Source organism: Python bivittatus, unplaced genomic scaffold (genome assembly GCF_059951505.1).
Source record: "Python bivittatus isolate LINGU-HERP-01145 unplaced genomic scaffold, Pbiv_v1 ctg000480_np1212, whole genome shotgun sequence".
NCBI classification, from domain to species: Eukaryota; Metazoa; Chordata; class Lepidosauria; order Squamata; family Pythonidae; genus Python; species Python bivittatus.
Window position 1 is genome coordinate 60876182 of NW_028277075.1, and position 16313 is coordinate 60892494.

General features: G+C 37.5%; 1 protein-coding gene across 1 annotated transcript in view; it reads left to right on the forward strand.

Moving 5' to 3' along the window:
- TRPM5 (transient receptor potential cation channel subfamily M member 5) overlaps positions 1–16313 on the forward strand; it is a 55691-nt gene that overhangs the window by 10381 nt on the left and 28997 nt on the right. The window contains exons 2-11 of the mRNA XM_007422230.3: positions 3763–3867; positions 4596–4776; positions 7692–7858; positions 8051–8222; positions 9902–9966; positions 10681–10872; positions 11842–11944; positions 12872–12990; positions 13958–14305; positions 15848–15958. Coding sequence (XP_007422292.1) covers positions 3763–3867; positions 4596–4776; positions 7692–7858; positions 8051–8222; positions 9902–9966; positions 10681–10872; positions 11842–11944; positions 12872–12990; positions 13958–14305; positions 15848–15958 — 1563 coding nt within the window. The remainder of the gene's footprint in view (positions 1–3762; positions 3868–4595; positions 4777–7691; positions 7859–8050; positions 8223–9901; positions 9967–10680; positions 10873–11841; positions 11945–12871; positions 12991–13957; positions 14306–15847; positions 15959–16313) is intronic.

Sequence of the window (16313 nt, forward strand, 5' to 3'; positions counted from 1 at the left end):
TTCAAGTCCAGTGGAGAGAAGTTCCCTTCCCCTTAAGTCAACCTGCTAACATTAACATTGCTTCGTAAATGTTAACATGTTGACTTAGTGGAAAATCCTGCTTTATTTTTTGCCCCGGTTTTGGCTTGTATCTCACTGTGTTCATTTGTGATTTGCTTTGATTTGAATCATATGGCCATCCCCAAAGCCTAGTCAGATCATGGGATTATGGCATGCCTCTCAACAGGCATCAATTTAAGAGAAAATGACAGAAGAACAGTAACAACAAAAAAGCTCCTTCAAAGGCCAACTTGTAAACCTGCCTGCTAAGAACATGTAGGGTCACTTTAGTTGTGTCTTTCGGAAATGTTTAACTAGTTATTTGGCAGTGTCAATTTATGTAATCTCTAGTTCCAAACATCAAGAACACTGCTGATTTATTTCTCCCTTGAGAGGGAAAATGTGTATGCAATCTTCTACCAAAGGGTGGGGGGGGGGGGGAGGGAAATTAAGGATCCTTCAGTCTGTGTTTAAATAAAACTTGTGACTGACATCCACCATGATTTGGTGTCATCTGTCATTTGTGCAGAGTGCCAGATTATTCCTATTTTATCTTTAATTAAAACTCAGTACAGTACCTTACCCCACCCAATCACATTCTAATATACCTAAAGACGAAATTATTCATTACCCTGCCTTAAAATGTAATTCCCCCCTTCCTACCGTTCAGAGCAGTAAAAAGTTCCAGGGTGCTGACTCATTTGGAAGGTAATCATTGGAAGCTTAAAGTGTTTAGATTATGCGACACATAAATAATTTGGAGGCATAGTTTAAAAAACTCTCCAGCAGACAGTGAAATCCACTGCTTCAGAGTTGTAATTTCAGGGCCTCAATAGATGGCCACACTATTTATATGTATTTATAATAAATCCTCGTAATAAGAATAAGTCATCTTCTCTGGCCTCTCCTAGCCTTCTTGGTTCATTTACCTGCAATTTCCTTAAAAAAAGGACATGGCCGGGAGTTACCCTCATGATGTTTGGCTTCCTTTCTTCTGTTCAGACCTTCAGCTTTACAAAATAACTCTGTAATTCTTATCCACATTAAGCATTGATGGTCCAAAGAAAGAGGTGTTGGGGAATGGGAGATGAAGAGGCTGAAACACTGTGAATTAAATCAAATATTAAGTTGCCACTTATGGAGCAAAATTTATGCAATTCTTAATAGTTTAAGTTAACTGAACATTTGATCAAGCTGTTGACATTGTAGGGGCTAAAGAAAAGCAGGCCACATTCTTCCTTCTCAGGGGGTTGGATCCAGACAGTCATTTATAAGACAGAGCCATGAAATCAGGGGGATGTAAAAGAAGATAGTGTTAAAGTACTTCCCATTGATTTCAGGGTGTTTACATTAGGTTTAGAATGACTAAGCCTGGATCCAACTTATTATTGCATTTGGCTTCTCACATACATAAATAAGAACAGGATGGAGGGAGTATTCAGCATTTTAACTGCCAGACCTGGAGTAGAAAGCCAAGGGCCCTCCAGATGTTGCAGAACCACAACTCACGCTAAATCCCTGCCAGTGTGATCAGTGAGATGGAATATTGGGAGATACAGTTCAGTGACATTTAGAGTGCCACACATGATGTGTGTATGTATGTATGTATGTATGGATGGATGGATGGATGGACGGACGGACGGACAGACAGACGATGGATGGATGGATGGATGGATGGGTGGGTGGATGGATGGGTAGGTGGGTAGGTAGGTAGACAGACAGACAGACAGACAGACGATAGATGGGTGGGTGGGTGGATGAATGGATGGATGGATGGGTAGGTAGACAGACAGACAGACAGACAGACAGATAGATAGATCAATTGATTTAGGAGTTTCCAATTAAACATGCATGAGATTGCACATAGTAATTTTTCATTTTGGGAATGCATTAAAAGAAAAATGGATTAAAAATTGCTATAATTAAATAATTGGGAAGTGTCTCTCTCCACTTCTTCCTTTAGCGTCATGTACCTTTGCTGAAGATCTGCTATATACGTTGGATCTCCAACCTTTTTTTGGGGTGGGGGACATGCATGAGAGCCTACATGGAGAGGGGATTTTCTGCATGGAGAGGGAATTTACTCTGTTACAGGTGTTTCTTTTCTTGGTAGCCAGATACTTTTTGATACTGTGGAATAACAATTGCCAGAATATTTTATGCTGCTATAACCTGATTTGTCTCTTTTCCATTTTTCCCAGAAGTTTGTTTTCCAAACCTTTAAAAGAAGAGAAAGCATCTCAGATGAACAGTTGGTCTTGAGGAATATACTGTAAGTTTTTTGTGATGGTCTGAGAGAATACAATAAAAAAGGAACACCCTTACAGTTTTACACACATGAACACATACATACATAATCTATCTTGGAATTCACTTTCAGGAACACTATGCAAAACACAGAAAAAGGCTGTGAGGTACTAGACAAAAGAAATTAGATGTGGAGTAGAAAAGGGAAAAAAGGAAAGCTAAATCTAGTTTACACTACTACAGTTCACTAACTATCTTGTCATAGCTTTCTATCCTTGCATCACATCCTTCTTTCCACCCCCCACTTCCACACATGGCTTCATATTTTGTCTTTTGTTCTTTAAAGTTCTCACCTCTTTCTTTCTGAGGATCTTATCAAATCCATCTAGCTATGACTTTCTCTGTCTTCTTCTACCATTCAATCCATTTAAACATCCTGCATATCTTTGTTTTGTGATTTAATCATTCATTGATTACTCTTGTGGCACAGTAGAAGGTGTGTCTCAGACTCATGTTTTATAATATCGTTCATTCTGTTTAGGTATCCATGCCAATTGCATTACTTGATTTCTGACCAAGACCAGGTAGTTTTTTCTTTTGGCTGATACAGATTCAGCTGTAATACATAATATGATCAAATTCTGTGCTTTGGCTCATAATGTCTGCCAAATGGTATTTAAAAACTAGTTCACTGATGACCTAATTAGGCCCAGAGCTTTAACTGGTTCATACTGCTACATTTTTTGTGATGATGTTTCTTTGGTTTTGTTATGTTCTTGTTTTGGACAGTTCAGTGACTATAATAAAGATCATGGTTACATTCATTCAATGCCCATTCATTCTTGACTCTATCTCTTCTTGTGTTATCATGCACATTTTAATGGGCCCCATCCCCATTATATTCAACTTATTTTTGTTTTTCTCTGGCAATACTCAGTTGTCACATTACAAAATAGCCAGAAACAAATCTTATATGCAGACATTTTAACTTCATTTACCCCTTTTACTTTTCAAGTTGCAATCTTCTATACACTATGGTTGTCACCAGATGGGCCAATAGCTACTGACCTCTGCAGCCCATTATGGATTTGATTAACTGAGAATTTCACATAATGCTTGGTAAGAGAAGTAAAAAGTAGACTAGGTTACTAGCCTTAGTCAAATTTGTGCCACATACAGCATTCTCTACTTGTGATAAAGTCGATATCATTTAATTTTGCCAAATTTCAGCTAAACTCAGTTTTACACTAAGCATGCTTATACTATTCTATGCCAGCTTGGATCAATAATCTAGAAATCTTGCAAGCCACCCTACTGTTGTTATTGTTCCTACAATTACATTCACTTAAAAAAAATACCATTGGAAAAGTTCTATTACAGTCTGGGGATAAAAATCAAAGTACAAGTCATTGATTTTCTGAATCCAATTATTTTAGAGAATTGAGTCAAAACAATGTTTCTGCATCACTCTTGAAGGAGAATACACCGAATAAACTGTACAATAATGAAGAAAGTGGAAGAGAATTACCATATTGTACTGGAGAAATTGACTTCTTGGCTAATGGAAAGAAACGGGGAAAGGTACCACAAAACCTCTCAGCATGGTCGATATCCACTGGAATATTATTGCTATTCTATATTGTGACTGATTGAATCTTTCTAAAAGAGATCCTTAAACAGTGTTTTGTGTCAATGATCATGATTTAAGCTCATTCAGGGTGCTCTTATTCATGGAAGAGACTGAGATCCAGTAGCAATCCCACATAAGAAAGGGAAGGGAATATCAAATCACTTTGCAGGAAATTATTTTCTTACATGATGGATCTATTGGGAGACTGATGAAAAATAATATGGAATTGCAAAACAGCTACTTTATATCTGCAGATGTCTTCTTCAATTTGATGTTTGATTCAGCATGTGTTGGATCAACCCCTGGAATTCCCAGCCAGTGTGATCTCAGACTTTGGTCTTGCAGTTTGGAAATTCTGGGAGCTGAAAGACAACATATCTGGAAGCCACCAGAGTGGGTAAAGCTAGTCTCCATAGAGCTTGTCCTAGTTTTTCAAAAGGGTAAATAATGCATGAGGCTGTTACACAGCACTCTTGCTCCCAAGTCCTTACTTAGAATAGTCCTTTCTGTTCTTTCCCAATCTCTCAGTCACTGTCACAAAATATTAGAAGCCAATCCCTTAAAAAAATACCCACAATCTACTAGTTACACTGATATATGAGACAGAAGCTGGCTTCTGGTTTCTACAATCCTATTCTTTCTTCATGTGTTTTGTCTGGATGTTCTTTCTTCATTATAGTTTCTTAAGGTTCCATGTGCCATCCATCCTGGAGTTATATTTGACATCATGAGTAGCAAGTGGAACCTTCCTGCTCCCAATCTGATTGTCTCTTTTGTTGGAGAAGAAGAACACTTTCAGATGAAACCTTGGTTACGTGATACATTGAGAAAAGGATTGGTTAAGGCTGCCCAAAGCACAGGTTCGTTCTGTTCCTGAAAGAAGAGCGTTGCTTTTAATGACACTGTTCAATAGGACTCTAAAGGACCAGATTTCCTAAAGATTTTACATATTAAAATAGACTGGGAATTTTCAAACTTTTCAGTTCTTGTTGATTCAATTTACTAAGCTTTCTGAGAAGGCTCAACCCTATGAGAAATGGGATTATTTCAATAGCAAAGACCCAATCATGTTTTGTGTGTTAACAGAAAAAGAAAAAAAAGAAAAAAAAGAACATGGAGTCCAAGGGATGGGGAACTGTATACTAGTTTTTTTCCAAATATTCCTAACACTCTCTGTGCTGAACAGGGCCTGCAGTTGGCTTCTCTTGGCTTTGCATTTGCATGAATGCACTGAGGCCACCCACCTGACTGGAAATTAAGATTTGTTAATCCCACAAAAGTTCATATTTACTGTACATTCAACAACCACTGAATAGAAGCCCACTGCAGATGTTCATACTCAAAAAGGGGAATTGATGATTTAGAGGGTGGTCCATTGTGGCTGAGATTGAGAAAAGGGTCTCACCCTTCTTATATGTGACCTTTAACCTGGAGCACAGCATCTGAACTGGGCCAAAGTCATGAGGGTGTGTGAATGTGAGTCACAACCATTTTGGTCTATATGTCAATATTAGTATGTTCATATATTCTCATGTCAACCTTGAACAATCTGAAAATTGCATATATCTAGAAAGTGCTAAATCATTGCTAATTGGAAGCCCCTTTTGGACTTTTTGTGTGAAACAGAAAAAAATGAAATCATGATATATGGATTTGATGATTAGTAATACTAGTAGATAATAGAAAAAATGGATCTTATGTTCTAATCTTAGAATAAGAGTTTAATGTAAGTTTTACTTATATCTGCTGTAAAGGAAGTCAGAAGTCATTCTTTTTTGGTATTTCTGTTTCTTCTTTTTCTTTCTGCACTGTTTTCTTTCTTTTTCTCTATTCCTTCTTTTTTCTATTCCTTTTCTTGATTATTAGTTCTTGTTAGATTTTATCTTTCTCTTTTAAAATTTAATAAAATTATAACAAATAAAAAGTGCTAAATCATAATATCAACTCAAGAGAGAAATATTATCTATTTATCATATGCAGTGTGAACTAAAGAGCAAAAGCAAAACTTACACAACTTTCTGCTATCCTCCTATGTGAGAGTATAGTAACCTAATAAAGAAAGAGTACAGGTTAGAAATATTTGATATAGTAAAGCAATCCAACCCAATGGCATTTACTGAGAAGAAAGTGCCAATGGCTTCAGTGGGATTTGCTTTCAAGTAAGGATTGCCCCTTCAAATTTGCCATGCATTACATATTTTTTGGAACTGCTGGAACATGGTACTTTTTGTTATAACCTGGTTTGATGTCAACAAACATAAAGCCATAATTTAGAGGAAGTCAAAACTAAATAGATTTTATTGATGTTCTTAGCTTCTGGTAAGTTCTGATTCCTATCTATTTATCTAGAGCTCCAGTTTACTGCAAAGAGTAGCAATATAGAGATGCAACAATTAAAAGTCTTTTATCATTTCTTTAAAAAAAAAATAGCATGAAGGGATCCAAGCACAGTGACCTTTATACTCAGGTCACCATTTTTGACCCTAATCATAGCACCTTGGATGCTAGTGAGATCTTCAGGCACAAATAGAGAACCTTATTTTATCATTCTGTCTATGATTTCACCTTGCGATCCTTCATTCAATCTCTTATCAGAGAAGTCATATGATGGTGTTTTGAAGCTGCCTCTGTTAGCTGTCCTTGTCTAAACTGACAAATATGTCCCTTATATCTGTACTGCAACCCCCAACAGTAAGCTTTGTTACGCTCAGGAAGGAACATCTTCATTTCTCATGCACATCTCTTCTTTTTATACAACCTTGTTTGATGATATCTGTCTGAAACTTGACGAAGTTGTTTCCCAGCATAAGAGCTACTATTGCAATACATTTCATCACAGTCTGTCTCAGAACATCCCATATACCACTACTTAAAAAAATAAAGGAGCTTAGTTCAAATGCACTCATTCCAATAAAATTTGGTACTCTTCATCCCATTAGTTTAACTGCAGAGTTCATTCTCTGCTGGGAAAAAAAAAAGGTGTATAGCCTGCAATGAAATGGGTAGTTTTACATGCACACACAAAGGGCATATGGTGGGTCAGTCCTTGTGGCTCCATCAAATGGGGGCCCTAAACCATTGTCTGCTATGACAACCTCCCACAATCTTTGCTGTGTAGGCCTGACTTGTTGCTGACTGTCACTTTTTACAAACTCCTTTCTGCATCTTTTCTGATGCATGACATTTATATATATAAAAAAATCCTGACTCTCATCTTGCTCCACGTTCTCTGGATGGCTATTTCCTTCTGATTCTCAGACGGGGGGGGGGGGGTGTTTTGTACCTAGCAGGAGCCAGACTAGGAGTGGTGCCATCTATTTGGGATGGAAAGGAAGAGAAGAACAGCAAAAAAGAAATGCAAAAGGGAGTTGTCCCTCCCTTTTTAAAAGATCCTGAGAGAAAGGGGAAAACTTTCTGCTTCTGATTGAATGGCTCAAAGTTTGAGTTTCCCAGGCTTTGCTGGTCTCTGCTTCTTAGCTAAGTTGGAAACTTTAATTTTGATTAACTCTTTCACATCTGTACCTCTAGGAGCATTTTCTCCCCTTTTACTACATAGCCACTTGTGTTTTTCCTGTGATACACTATGGAGGAATAGAGTTGTTTTCCTGAATCTTACTTTGGTTTGAATTAAACTGGGCTATCTCTAGAGTGATCCGTATTTGATGAAACTCTGCCCCAAGCTCCAGATTTAATCCCTGAACTGGATTAGGTAATGCTACATATCCCTAATTCTTAAGATTATCTAATATCTCGGTTGAAAAATAAATCATTTCAGGTGCCTGGATCTTTACAAGTGCCCTGCACGTTGGAGTAACAAGACACATCGGGCAGGCAGTCCAAGATCGTATGCTGACAAGCACTTCATCCACAGTAAAAGTAGTTGCAATTGGAATAACTTCCCTGGAGAAAATTCAACACAAAGATCTTCTGGACAATGTCAAGGTATCATTTTCTCATTGGTAAAAGTATGGAAAAGATATGTATAGAGGATGCCTAAGAACATGTAGTGCTGTGGAATCTTGCTAAGAAGGATTTCATTTGATAGAACCGATTACATGCAATATGATTTAACCATATTAACCAGACATGGGACAGAAGAATGATTTGCAAGAAGTAATGTCTTCTTTTTCATAGAATGACATTCTCATAAGCTACAAAACTGATAATAACATCCAAGGGCCTTTGTATTCTCTTGACAACCATCATTCCCATTTCATTTTGGTGGAAGAGAGTGAGCAAGATGGGACAACAAAGCTACGACTCACCTTGGAGAAATATATTTCAGAACAGCATATTGGCTATGGAGGTGAGACAAAAAAGCAAACAAGAAAGGGCCTTATTTGCTATTTGGTCGCTGCTTGGATTTCTGACATTTTTCAAGCCCCCCCCCCCACCCCGCTTAATGATGGGACAAGGCCAGACTTACTTTGCTTAGAATAGAATCATTGAAATCAGTGAGACCAACTCATAGATAATGTAAATTTGGCACATTTCGTGGATTTATTGTAAGTAGCTGCTGTTGCTGTTTTTCTTAGCATTGATCTCATAGGGTTGCAGGGTCCACTCATTTTGCACTGCCCTTACCAAATTCTAGCAGCAAAACTTACCAGTGCATAATGTGATTAGGGGTTTTATTTATCCACCAGCTTATTTCAGAGCCTAACGCTATTTGGGCTGAGAGGAAGTAACTGTCCCAAAGTCACCCAGCTGACTTCCATGCCTATGGGAGGATTACAGCCTGGGTCTCCTCTCCTAGTCCAGCACCTTAACTACTACACCATGCTTGCTCTCTTGAATTTATTCTAAATATGGTGCTAAATATGGAATCAGCCCCGTGGATATGTATAATAATTGTTTAAGATTAAATGCATGTTATTATGATTAAATATACAGTAGAAAAATATAAGAAGGGAGAAATAAATTCTAATAATTTCAACAACATTAGGTTAATAATTCCTACTTTGCCAAGAAATAGTAACTCATAATATTTTACTAGCCCCCCCCAACCATAGACAAAAATAATTGGTGGCTGCATAGATAAAACATAGTGGCAATGGTGTCACCATCTTGTACAAAGTAAATAAGTCTATCTAATGAAGATCCAGGTCATAGTCAATCAGAAGAAGTTAATATTAAATGTATAATATTATCTGTAAAAATTGCACTGATGATGACTGTGAGTGTTGAACAAGTTGGGTAGGCATCTGGTTCTGAATCTGATCAGATCTTCTACTTTTATAGATCCATCATGTAAGAGTTTTACATGAGACCATCACAGTGCATCTAATATAGGCAGCTAATAAGGTACCTGTATGAGTTCCTTGGTTTAGAAAAATACAATATTCAGTCAGTGTGTGTGTGTGTGTGTGTCCATATGCTCATAGACTTATGCTTATTTGCTTGTAGACACACACAGAGACAATGCAGTAATGAACATGCAAAATGTAACTGTTTTATATGTATGAAGAAGCTAAACGGATAAGGAGGGACACAGTAAGGGATGAGATATCATTTCTGGTAGCTGCATGTAGGAAGGAAAAGCTTACCTTAGATATTCCATAAAATGCATTTCCTCTCCAAAGATATCGTTCAAGTAGAACCAGTCACTTGATTATATTGGTCTTTGCTAAGCACCAGCACATGTTATCCTTGGGCATTAAGTTTTATTAGTGGATCTCATCACTGTTCATGACTGGAGATTATATCTATATCTATATCCTATCATCTATATCATCGATATCTATATCTATCTATATCTGTATCTATATCTATCTTACTAAGCCAAAATCAACAAAACCAATTACAGCTTAGAACTATGTGTGAACTCTACAAATATCTTATAGGCCCTTCTGCTATTTTGTAGCATGATCAAGTAGAAATGATATTGGGTACAGGCCAATTAGAAGCAAATCATCAGCTGAATTAATAACATGTACTCTAATTTTGTGAGAGATTTATTACATGTTTTATAATATATTAACTCAGGAACAGGAAGCATTGAAATCCCAGTACTCTGCTTACTTGTGAATGGAAGACCTCACATTCTTGAGGTAAGACATGGACAATTTTGTTTCAGTAAGGATTCTGAGGGACTGACTGTGCAAAGATTCTAGTGCTGGGCAAGAAATAGAGACCTCTGAGCACAGGTGCCTACATGGATGGACTGCTTCAAAGTGAAATAAATATATCCAGTTGTGTAATTCCTGGGTAAGGTCCAGTTAGAACATCACAAAACAAGAGACCAGAACCTTTTTTTCAGGTCTTTATTTAGTTGAATAAAATAATGGAAGAGGAAGAAATAAGCCTGGTTATGTTGATCAAGGCCCAAAGTCTGCCATTAGTAACTGTCTAAATATGGAGTGCAGGAAATGTTATGTAGGCTTAATATTCCACTTAGTCTTGGCTAAGCATTAGCACAGAGTAACCTTGGGTACTAAGTTCTAGCAGGGATTATCATTGCCAAGCCTTTTTTTTCTTTTCTTTTAAAGTTTACTTCATGTAATGTTTGGCCTGATCTTGACAGGTTGCTTGTGATTAAGTTCATTGGGATTTTTAAAAAATTTCCCAGTCCAGCCTGCAGCTCTGCAATTTCCTAGTCTCCCATCCAAGTTACTGACCAGATCTGGCCCTGCTGCCACCTGGATGGGGTTGATATAAGTTCCACTGAATTCAATGGGGCTTACCTCTGAGTAGATTTGTATACAATTATATGGTTTTCTTTTTGTCTGAACACATATGACCCCATCTGTTTTTGTTTTTCACAGCGAATTTGCAAGGGGCTGAAAAATTCTGTCCCCTGTCTTATCTTGGCTGGATCTGGTGGTATCGCTGATATTTTAGCTGTACTGATGAGTGAGCCACACCTAATTGTGCCACAGGTAGTAGAAAAACAATTAAGAGAGAAATTCCCCACAGAAAATTTCTCATGGAATGACATTGTTCAGTGGACTGGAATGGTAAGTTTATTTCTTGATGCATTAAATGCATTTAGGGGCTGTGAAAAGTATTTGGTGAACACCTCCATTTCTTCTGTTCTTGGTTCTGTCTGTCTGAATCTTCCAAATCTCCTCTCTCTCCCCTAAAAATATGGCCTTTCAGGAAACAACATGCCCAAGACACCTTATCTTGGGAAATATACAGATTATACACGATATCAATAAAACCACCATACGCAAGTAAAATATAACAGCCTTAAAAGAACATAAGCTAAAATGCTGCAGAGTATCCACATCTTGAAAACAAATGAGAAAGAAAAAGAGGAGCCTCTCTATGGCCTTCCAAATATTGCCAAACTAAAATTCAAGCCAATATGGAGCTGTAGCTTAGGCACTATGTGAAAGCTATGTACTGTATTCTCTATCCATAATCAAAAAGCCAACAGCTAAGGGATCATGCATACCTCAGAGGAGAGAAAATTCCACCACTATGCAACTGAGACAAAAAGACCCCATCTCTTTCATGCGATGACCTGCTGTGATGATGAACTCAAGAGCAGGGCCTTTGAGGCTTATTCCAAGGCCCAGGAAGGTTCATATGGGTATGGGCAGTCCATCAGTCCATTACCAATTTGCCCATCTAACTGGCTGCCAATTAATCTAATTAGTCTGCTATATAGACTAGCCACTTGTCTCCCACCAGCATCTGAGCAACTGCTTTCTGAACTAGATTTAAAGGAAGCTGTAAGCAGAACATATTTAAACAGTCTAGTTTGGAAGTCATCAGAGTAAACTTCAAAGAGCTTGACTCAGTTACATACTCCGAGTATTTCCAGACAAGGCTACTACTTATTCTTCTTTAAGTGGGCCACAGAGACCATGGCTTGCTTTAGTTTTGCCTCTCTTATCCCTTGGTGTGGAATATAATCAAGGCATGAATAATCTGTAATTTTAACTGTTGGAAAGCAGTTGTCTGCTTTAACCCTTTAGTTCCGAAGCATTATCGTCAAGGAGCAGCTTCTAACCATACATTACTTTGAACAAGAATGTTCAGAAGAATTGGATACAGTTATTTTGAAAGCACTGGTAAAAGGTAATATATTTTTAATCAATGCTACTTGTTTGCTAAAACACAAACAAAAATCTGACTTGCTTTATTTATAGACTTCTTCTCTTAAAGATAGTCCAAATAGTGAACTACACAAAATCCATCAATATAGAAAACAATTCCAATTCAAAAATATTAAACTATTTTATTAAATAAAATAAAAATGCTATTAAAAATGATTAATTGAAAATCAAAGGCTTGCTGAGATAGAAAGTGACATAGCCATGTTTTATATTCCAAAAGAACCTTGAGCATTGCTGTGATAATTGATTGATTGATTACGTGACATCAAATCGTTGCATGCTTCCATGCAGTGGTTAATTAGCTGACCGCCTATTATACTATGTCATTTTGCTGTAGCAACATAAAAATAATGTTGGACAATATGTGATACAAATTCATACTTGAAAGTGGAAAAAGGCACATGCTCACGCCTGGGTCTATTTTTTAAAAAGGATAACTTTTTCTTCTGCATAATCATGTTTTTAATATATAAATCATCCAAATACAACAGGAAAGTTGAAATTTTAAAAATGCACAATTCTAGCTGAACGCTTTTACACATGAATTACTTCTCTAACTTAATTAAATCATTAATTTTTATGAGAGAATTAAGCACCTATTCAACTTTTCCCCATGAAAATCTATGGGGCTCTGAAGTGTTTAAATCAGGCTAAACTGGCAGATCTAAGACATAACTGGCAAATGAAGGATACCTGAAATAATAAGGCAAACCATTTTAAAATAAATCAGATCAAAATGTACAATACAATGTATATTTGAAGCACATTATTTCCTTGAGAGATTGAGGCTACAAAGCTGTGTACACTTACTTGGAAGTAAAGCCATTGAATTCATGAAGTCTGAGTAAACCTCCATTGTGAATTTATTCTTATTTTATGTTTGTGACAGCCTGTAAGAGTCATAGTCAGGAAGCCCAAGAATATCTTGATGAACTCAAGCTGGCTGTGGCCTGGAACAGAGTGGACATAGCTAAAAGTGAATTATTCAATGGAGATGTGGAATGGAAGGTAGGTCCTTCTTTTTAAAGTATATGTTTCAATTCTTTATAAAGTTTCAGCAATATAGGTCTGTCACATGCTTCCAAACGACTTGGGAATCTATGAATTGGAGCTATTGCATAATGAGTCCACCTACATTTTAATGTCTTTGATATCTATTGGGAAATTCTCTGTGATGGCTCCAATGCATTTTGCTAGTTATACCAGTTGATACAACTTGGGGATTTTCACCCAGGAGATACAGGCTGCACCATATAGCAAATGTAATCAGATAATGGCTCATATCCTTAACTTAATCATCTGTGGGTGAATGTGTTCACAATACAGTAAATCATGTAGTGGGGTTTCTCAAGATGCAGTGCAAGACATGGCCTTGAAGACTGCCTAGTCACCTGTAACATGGGATGCTCTCTGCATGTGGCATCATTAATACACAATTTTTGCATGGTAGTACTGTCCAGTTTATAAGCTTTTTAACTGAACTTTTTTTCTCTTGCATAATGGATTGAAAAATGGCAGTCGGACAGAGAATTTCTTTTGCTTGCGTGCTTGTACCTGTCCAGTTGTAGCTCAGTTCAGAGCACATGATTTGCAGTATAAAGTTTAAATTTATTTATTTATTTATTTATATTTCAAATTTAGATACCCCCCATCTCACAAAAAGTGACTCTGGGCGATTCACAATAAAACAGCAATACATCTTAAAATATAATAAAACAATCTAAAATACAATAAAAATAGAAGAAAAACCAAACACATACACAAATAATATCTTCCAAGATGTTGATGGTCAGTAAGATGTTAACATATGGGAGCATCTTCAAGGTGCTAGCCACCCCCAGGTTGGTTGCCCTTTTTTGCGCCCCTATAGTCTTCAGGTTTCTATGCAGTGTAGTATGTTGGAAAGGATGATATAGTTCCTACCTGTAATATCTAGCAGTTTTATTGTTTTTTTTTCCGTTTGTTGTTATTCTAGTCATGTGATCTAGAGGAAGTGTTGATGGATGCCCTGGTGAATGATAAGCCAGAATTTGTGAAATTGTTTATTGATAATGGGGCGAACATATATGACTTCCTGACATACAGCCGGCTTCAGAGACTATACTGCAACATCTCCCCGAAGTGTCTCCTCTATATGCTCTTACTTAAAAAACACGAAGAAAACAGACTTACTTTGGCTGGAATGAGTGGACAACCTCACAAGGAAGTGGTAGATGCTTGCCCTCTCTTCACTCTCCATGAAGTTTCCAGGGTACTGAAGGATTTTCTACATGATGCCTGCAGAGGTTTTTACCATGACCAAAAGCCTGGAGGAAAGAAGAAAGTTGTGAGTTTTTAATGATACGTGAACACAAGCCTCTTATAACTCTAAGGGCACTTGGCACAACTTCAGTACTGTCAGAACCAAGAAGCAAGTAATGGCAGGTTAGTGTAGTCAAAAGTAGAGCCACAGGGGAAATGGTCCCAGTGTGTCCTTGAAATCCTGTCTTCAAGGCTAGCTTCTAGAGTCAAGGTCCTTAGGAAATAATAACAGCAGTAATAATTTATTAAACTTGTATGCTGCCCAATTCTCAATGATTGGGTAGATAAGTAGGCAGATATTGGAAAAGCGAACTGACAAATGACATCCTAACCTAAATAGGCTTCAAAAAGGGCCATGACAATCAACAGCATAGTTCCTCACCCCTTGTCCCTCCCTCCATTATGTTCAAGCATGGCACGTTGCTACTGCTGCTGAGATGGAGCTGAGAATACTCTGCAGGGAATAGAATGTGTCAGGAAGATGCTGTATTTTTATTGGAAAACAATAACCTGTAAATCATCCCTCCAAATTCCAGCGTTGAAATATTTTTAGAGTGGTTAAAAGAAGAGATGGAAGAATAGTTTGTTCTCAGTTAGGTTTAGGCCCATGCTTTGCATGTTAGGCCTTGTGGAAGCTTGCTTGAATTTTAATGAAGGTAATAAATTAGTGTCTGGTGGAAACTGCTTTTTTTTTTTTTTTTTTGCCAGCCCAAAATAGAAGCTGATGTTCCAGAAAGCTAGGTCTTGCAGTTAATTTCCAATCCTTTACATCAGTGTTGTCCAAACTTGGCCACTTTAAGATGAGTGGACTTCAACTCCCAGAATTCCCCAGCCAGCCATGCTGGCTGGGGAATTCTGGGAGTTGAAGTCCACTCATCTTAAAGTGGCCAAGTTTGGACAACACTGCTTTACATGATATACCATACAGGATGTTCCCATACCTATTCCTGTGTATCCTAATACAACAGCCCTCCTAATTTAGTGGAATGAATTGTCTCATAATCTTGCCAACACCAGATTTAAGGGAGCTGGGAGACCTTTGTGTCTGTGAATGCATTTTAATTTTGGTGCAGGCAGAAGTGCTGCGAGAGGCTTGCAACTGATTCATGACTATATTAGACAGCTAACCTAATATAAAGGGAGATCAAACATATAGATATGCCTGGTTTGTCTCTATAGCCATGGGCATCTACAGATGCACCATACATGTCAAGACATCTACGAGGATTTTACCAAAATGTTTCCCCATCCCCACCCTTTCTGAGGAAAAAAAACGGTTTAACATAAATGAGAATGGCCAAAAAAATAAAATAAAAAAAAAATCAGGAGAAAAGTATTTTAGCATAGCATTGTATACTTCATTGTATACTTGGGTTCTTACCAAGGATTGTTCAAGAACAGAGAAGTTCTGTTCAGAAAAAAGGTGGTGTGAAAGCCCCAGTTGATTGGTCTGTTAGAATTACATGCTTAAAGTAAGCCAGCTGTGGCATTTTCAGGTTTAAAAAAAAAAGGTTTTGAAGTGGTAAATTGTTGATTTGTTTAGGACAAGACAAATGCAAGAAAGTTCCCAAGCCTCTTGGATATGAATCAGAAAAGTGAAAATCCTTGGAGAGATTTATTTTTATGGGCAGTGCTTCAAAACCGGCACAAGATGGCGCACCTCTTCTGGGCCATGGTAAGCTGCAAGAGGCAGGCAGATAATTCAACCCTCTGTGTGTATATGTATACTTGTGCATGTGTGTTTGACTTGAAAAGCAATCGTGTTTGTCCATGACAATATCTCAACATTTATAGTTGGGCAATATTTTTAGAGGGACCAACCAAAAGAGCACAAAAGAATGTCACGCAGCTCTGTATCTCACCTGTGGACTTGGAACATATTTCACTCTGTATCTTCCTCTGAGGGGCATATAATGGCTATTGGGAGGTTAAACCATTGTAACTTTGATCTAAACATTCATCTACAACTTGATTTTTAGGATAACTCTTGATAAGACAGTCTATAACTTTTACAAGCTGCAAATGAAAAA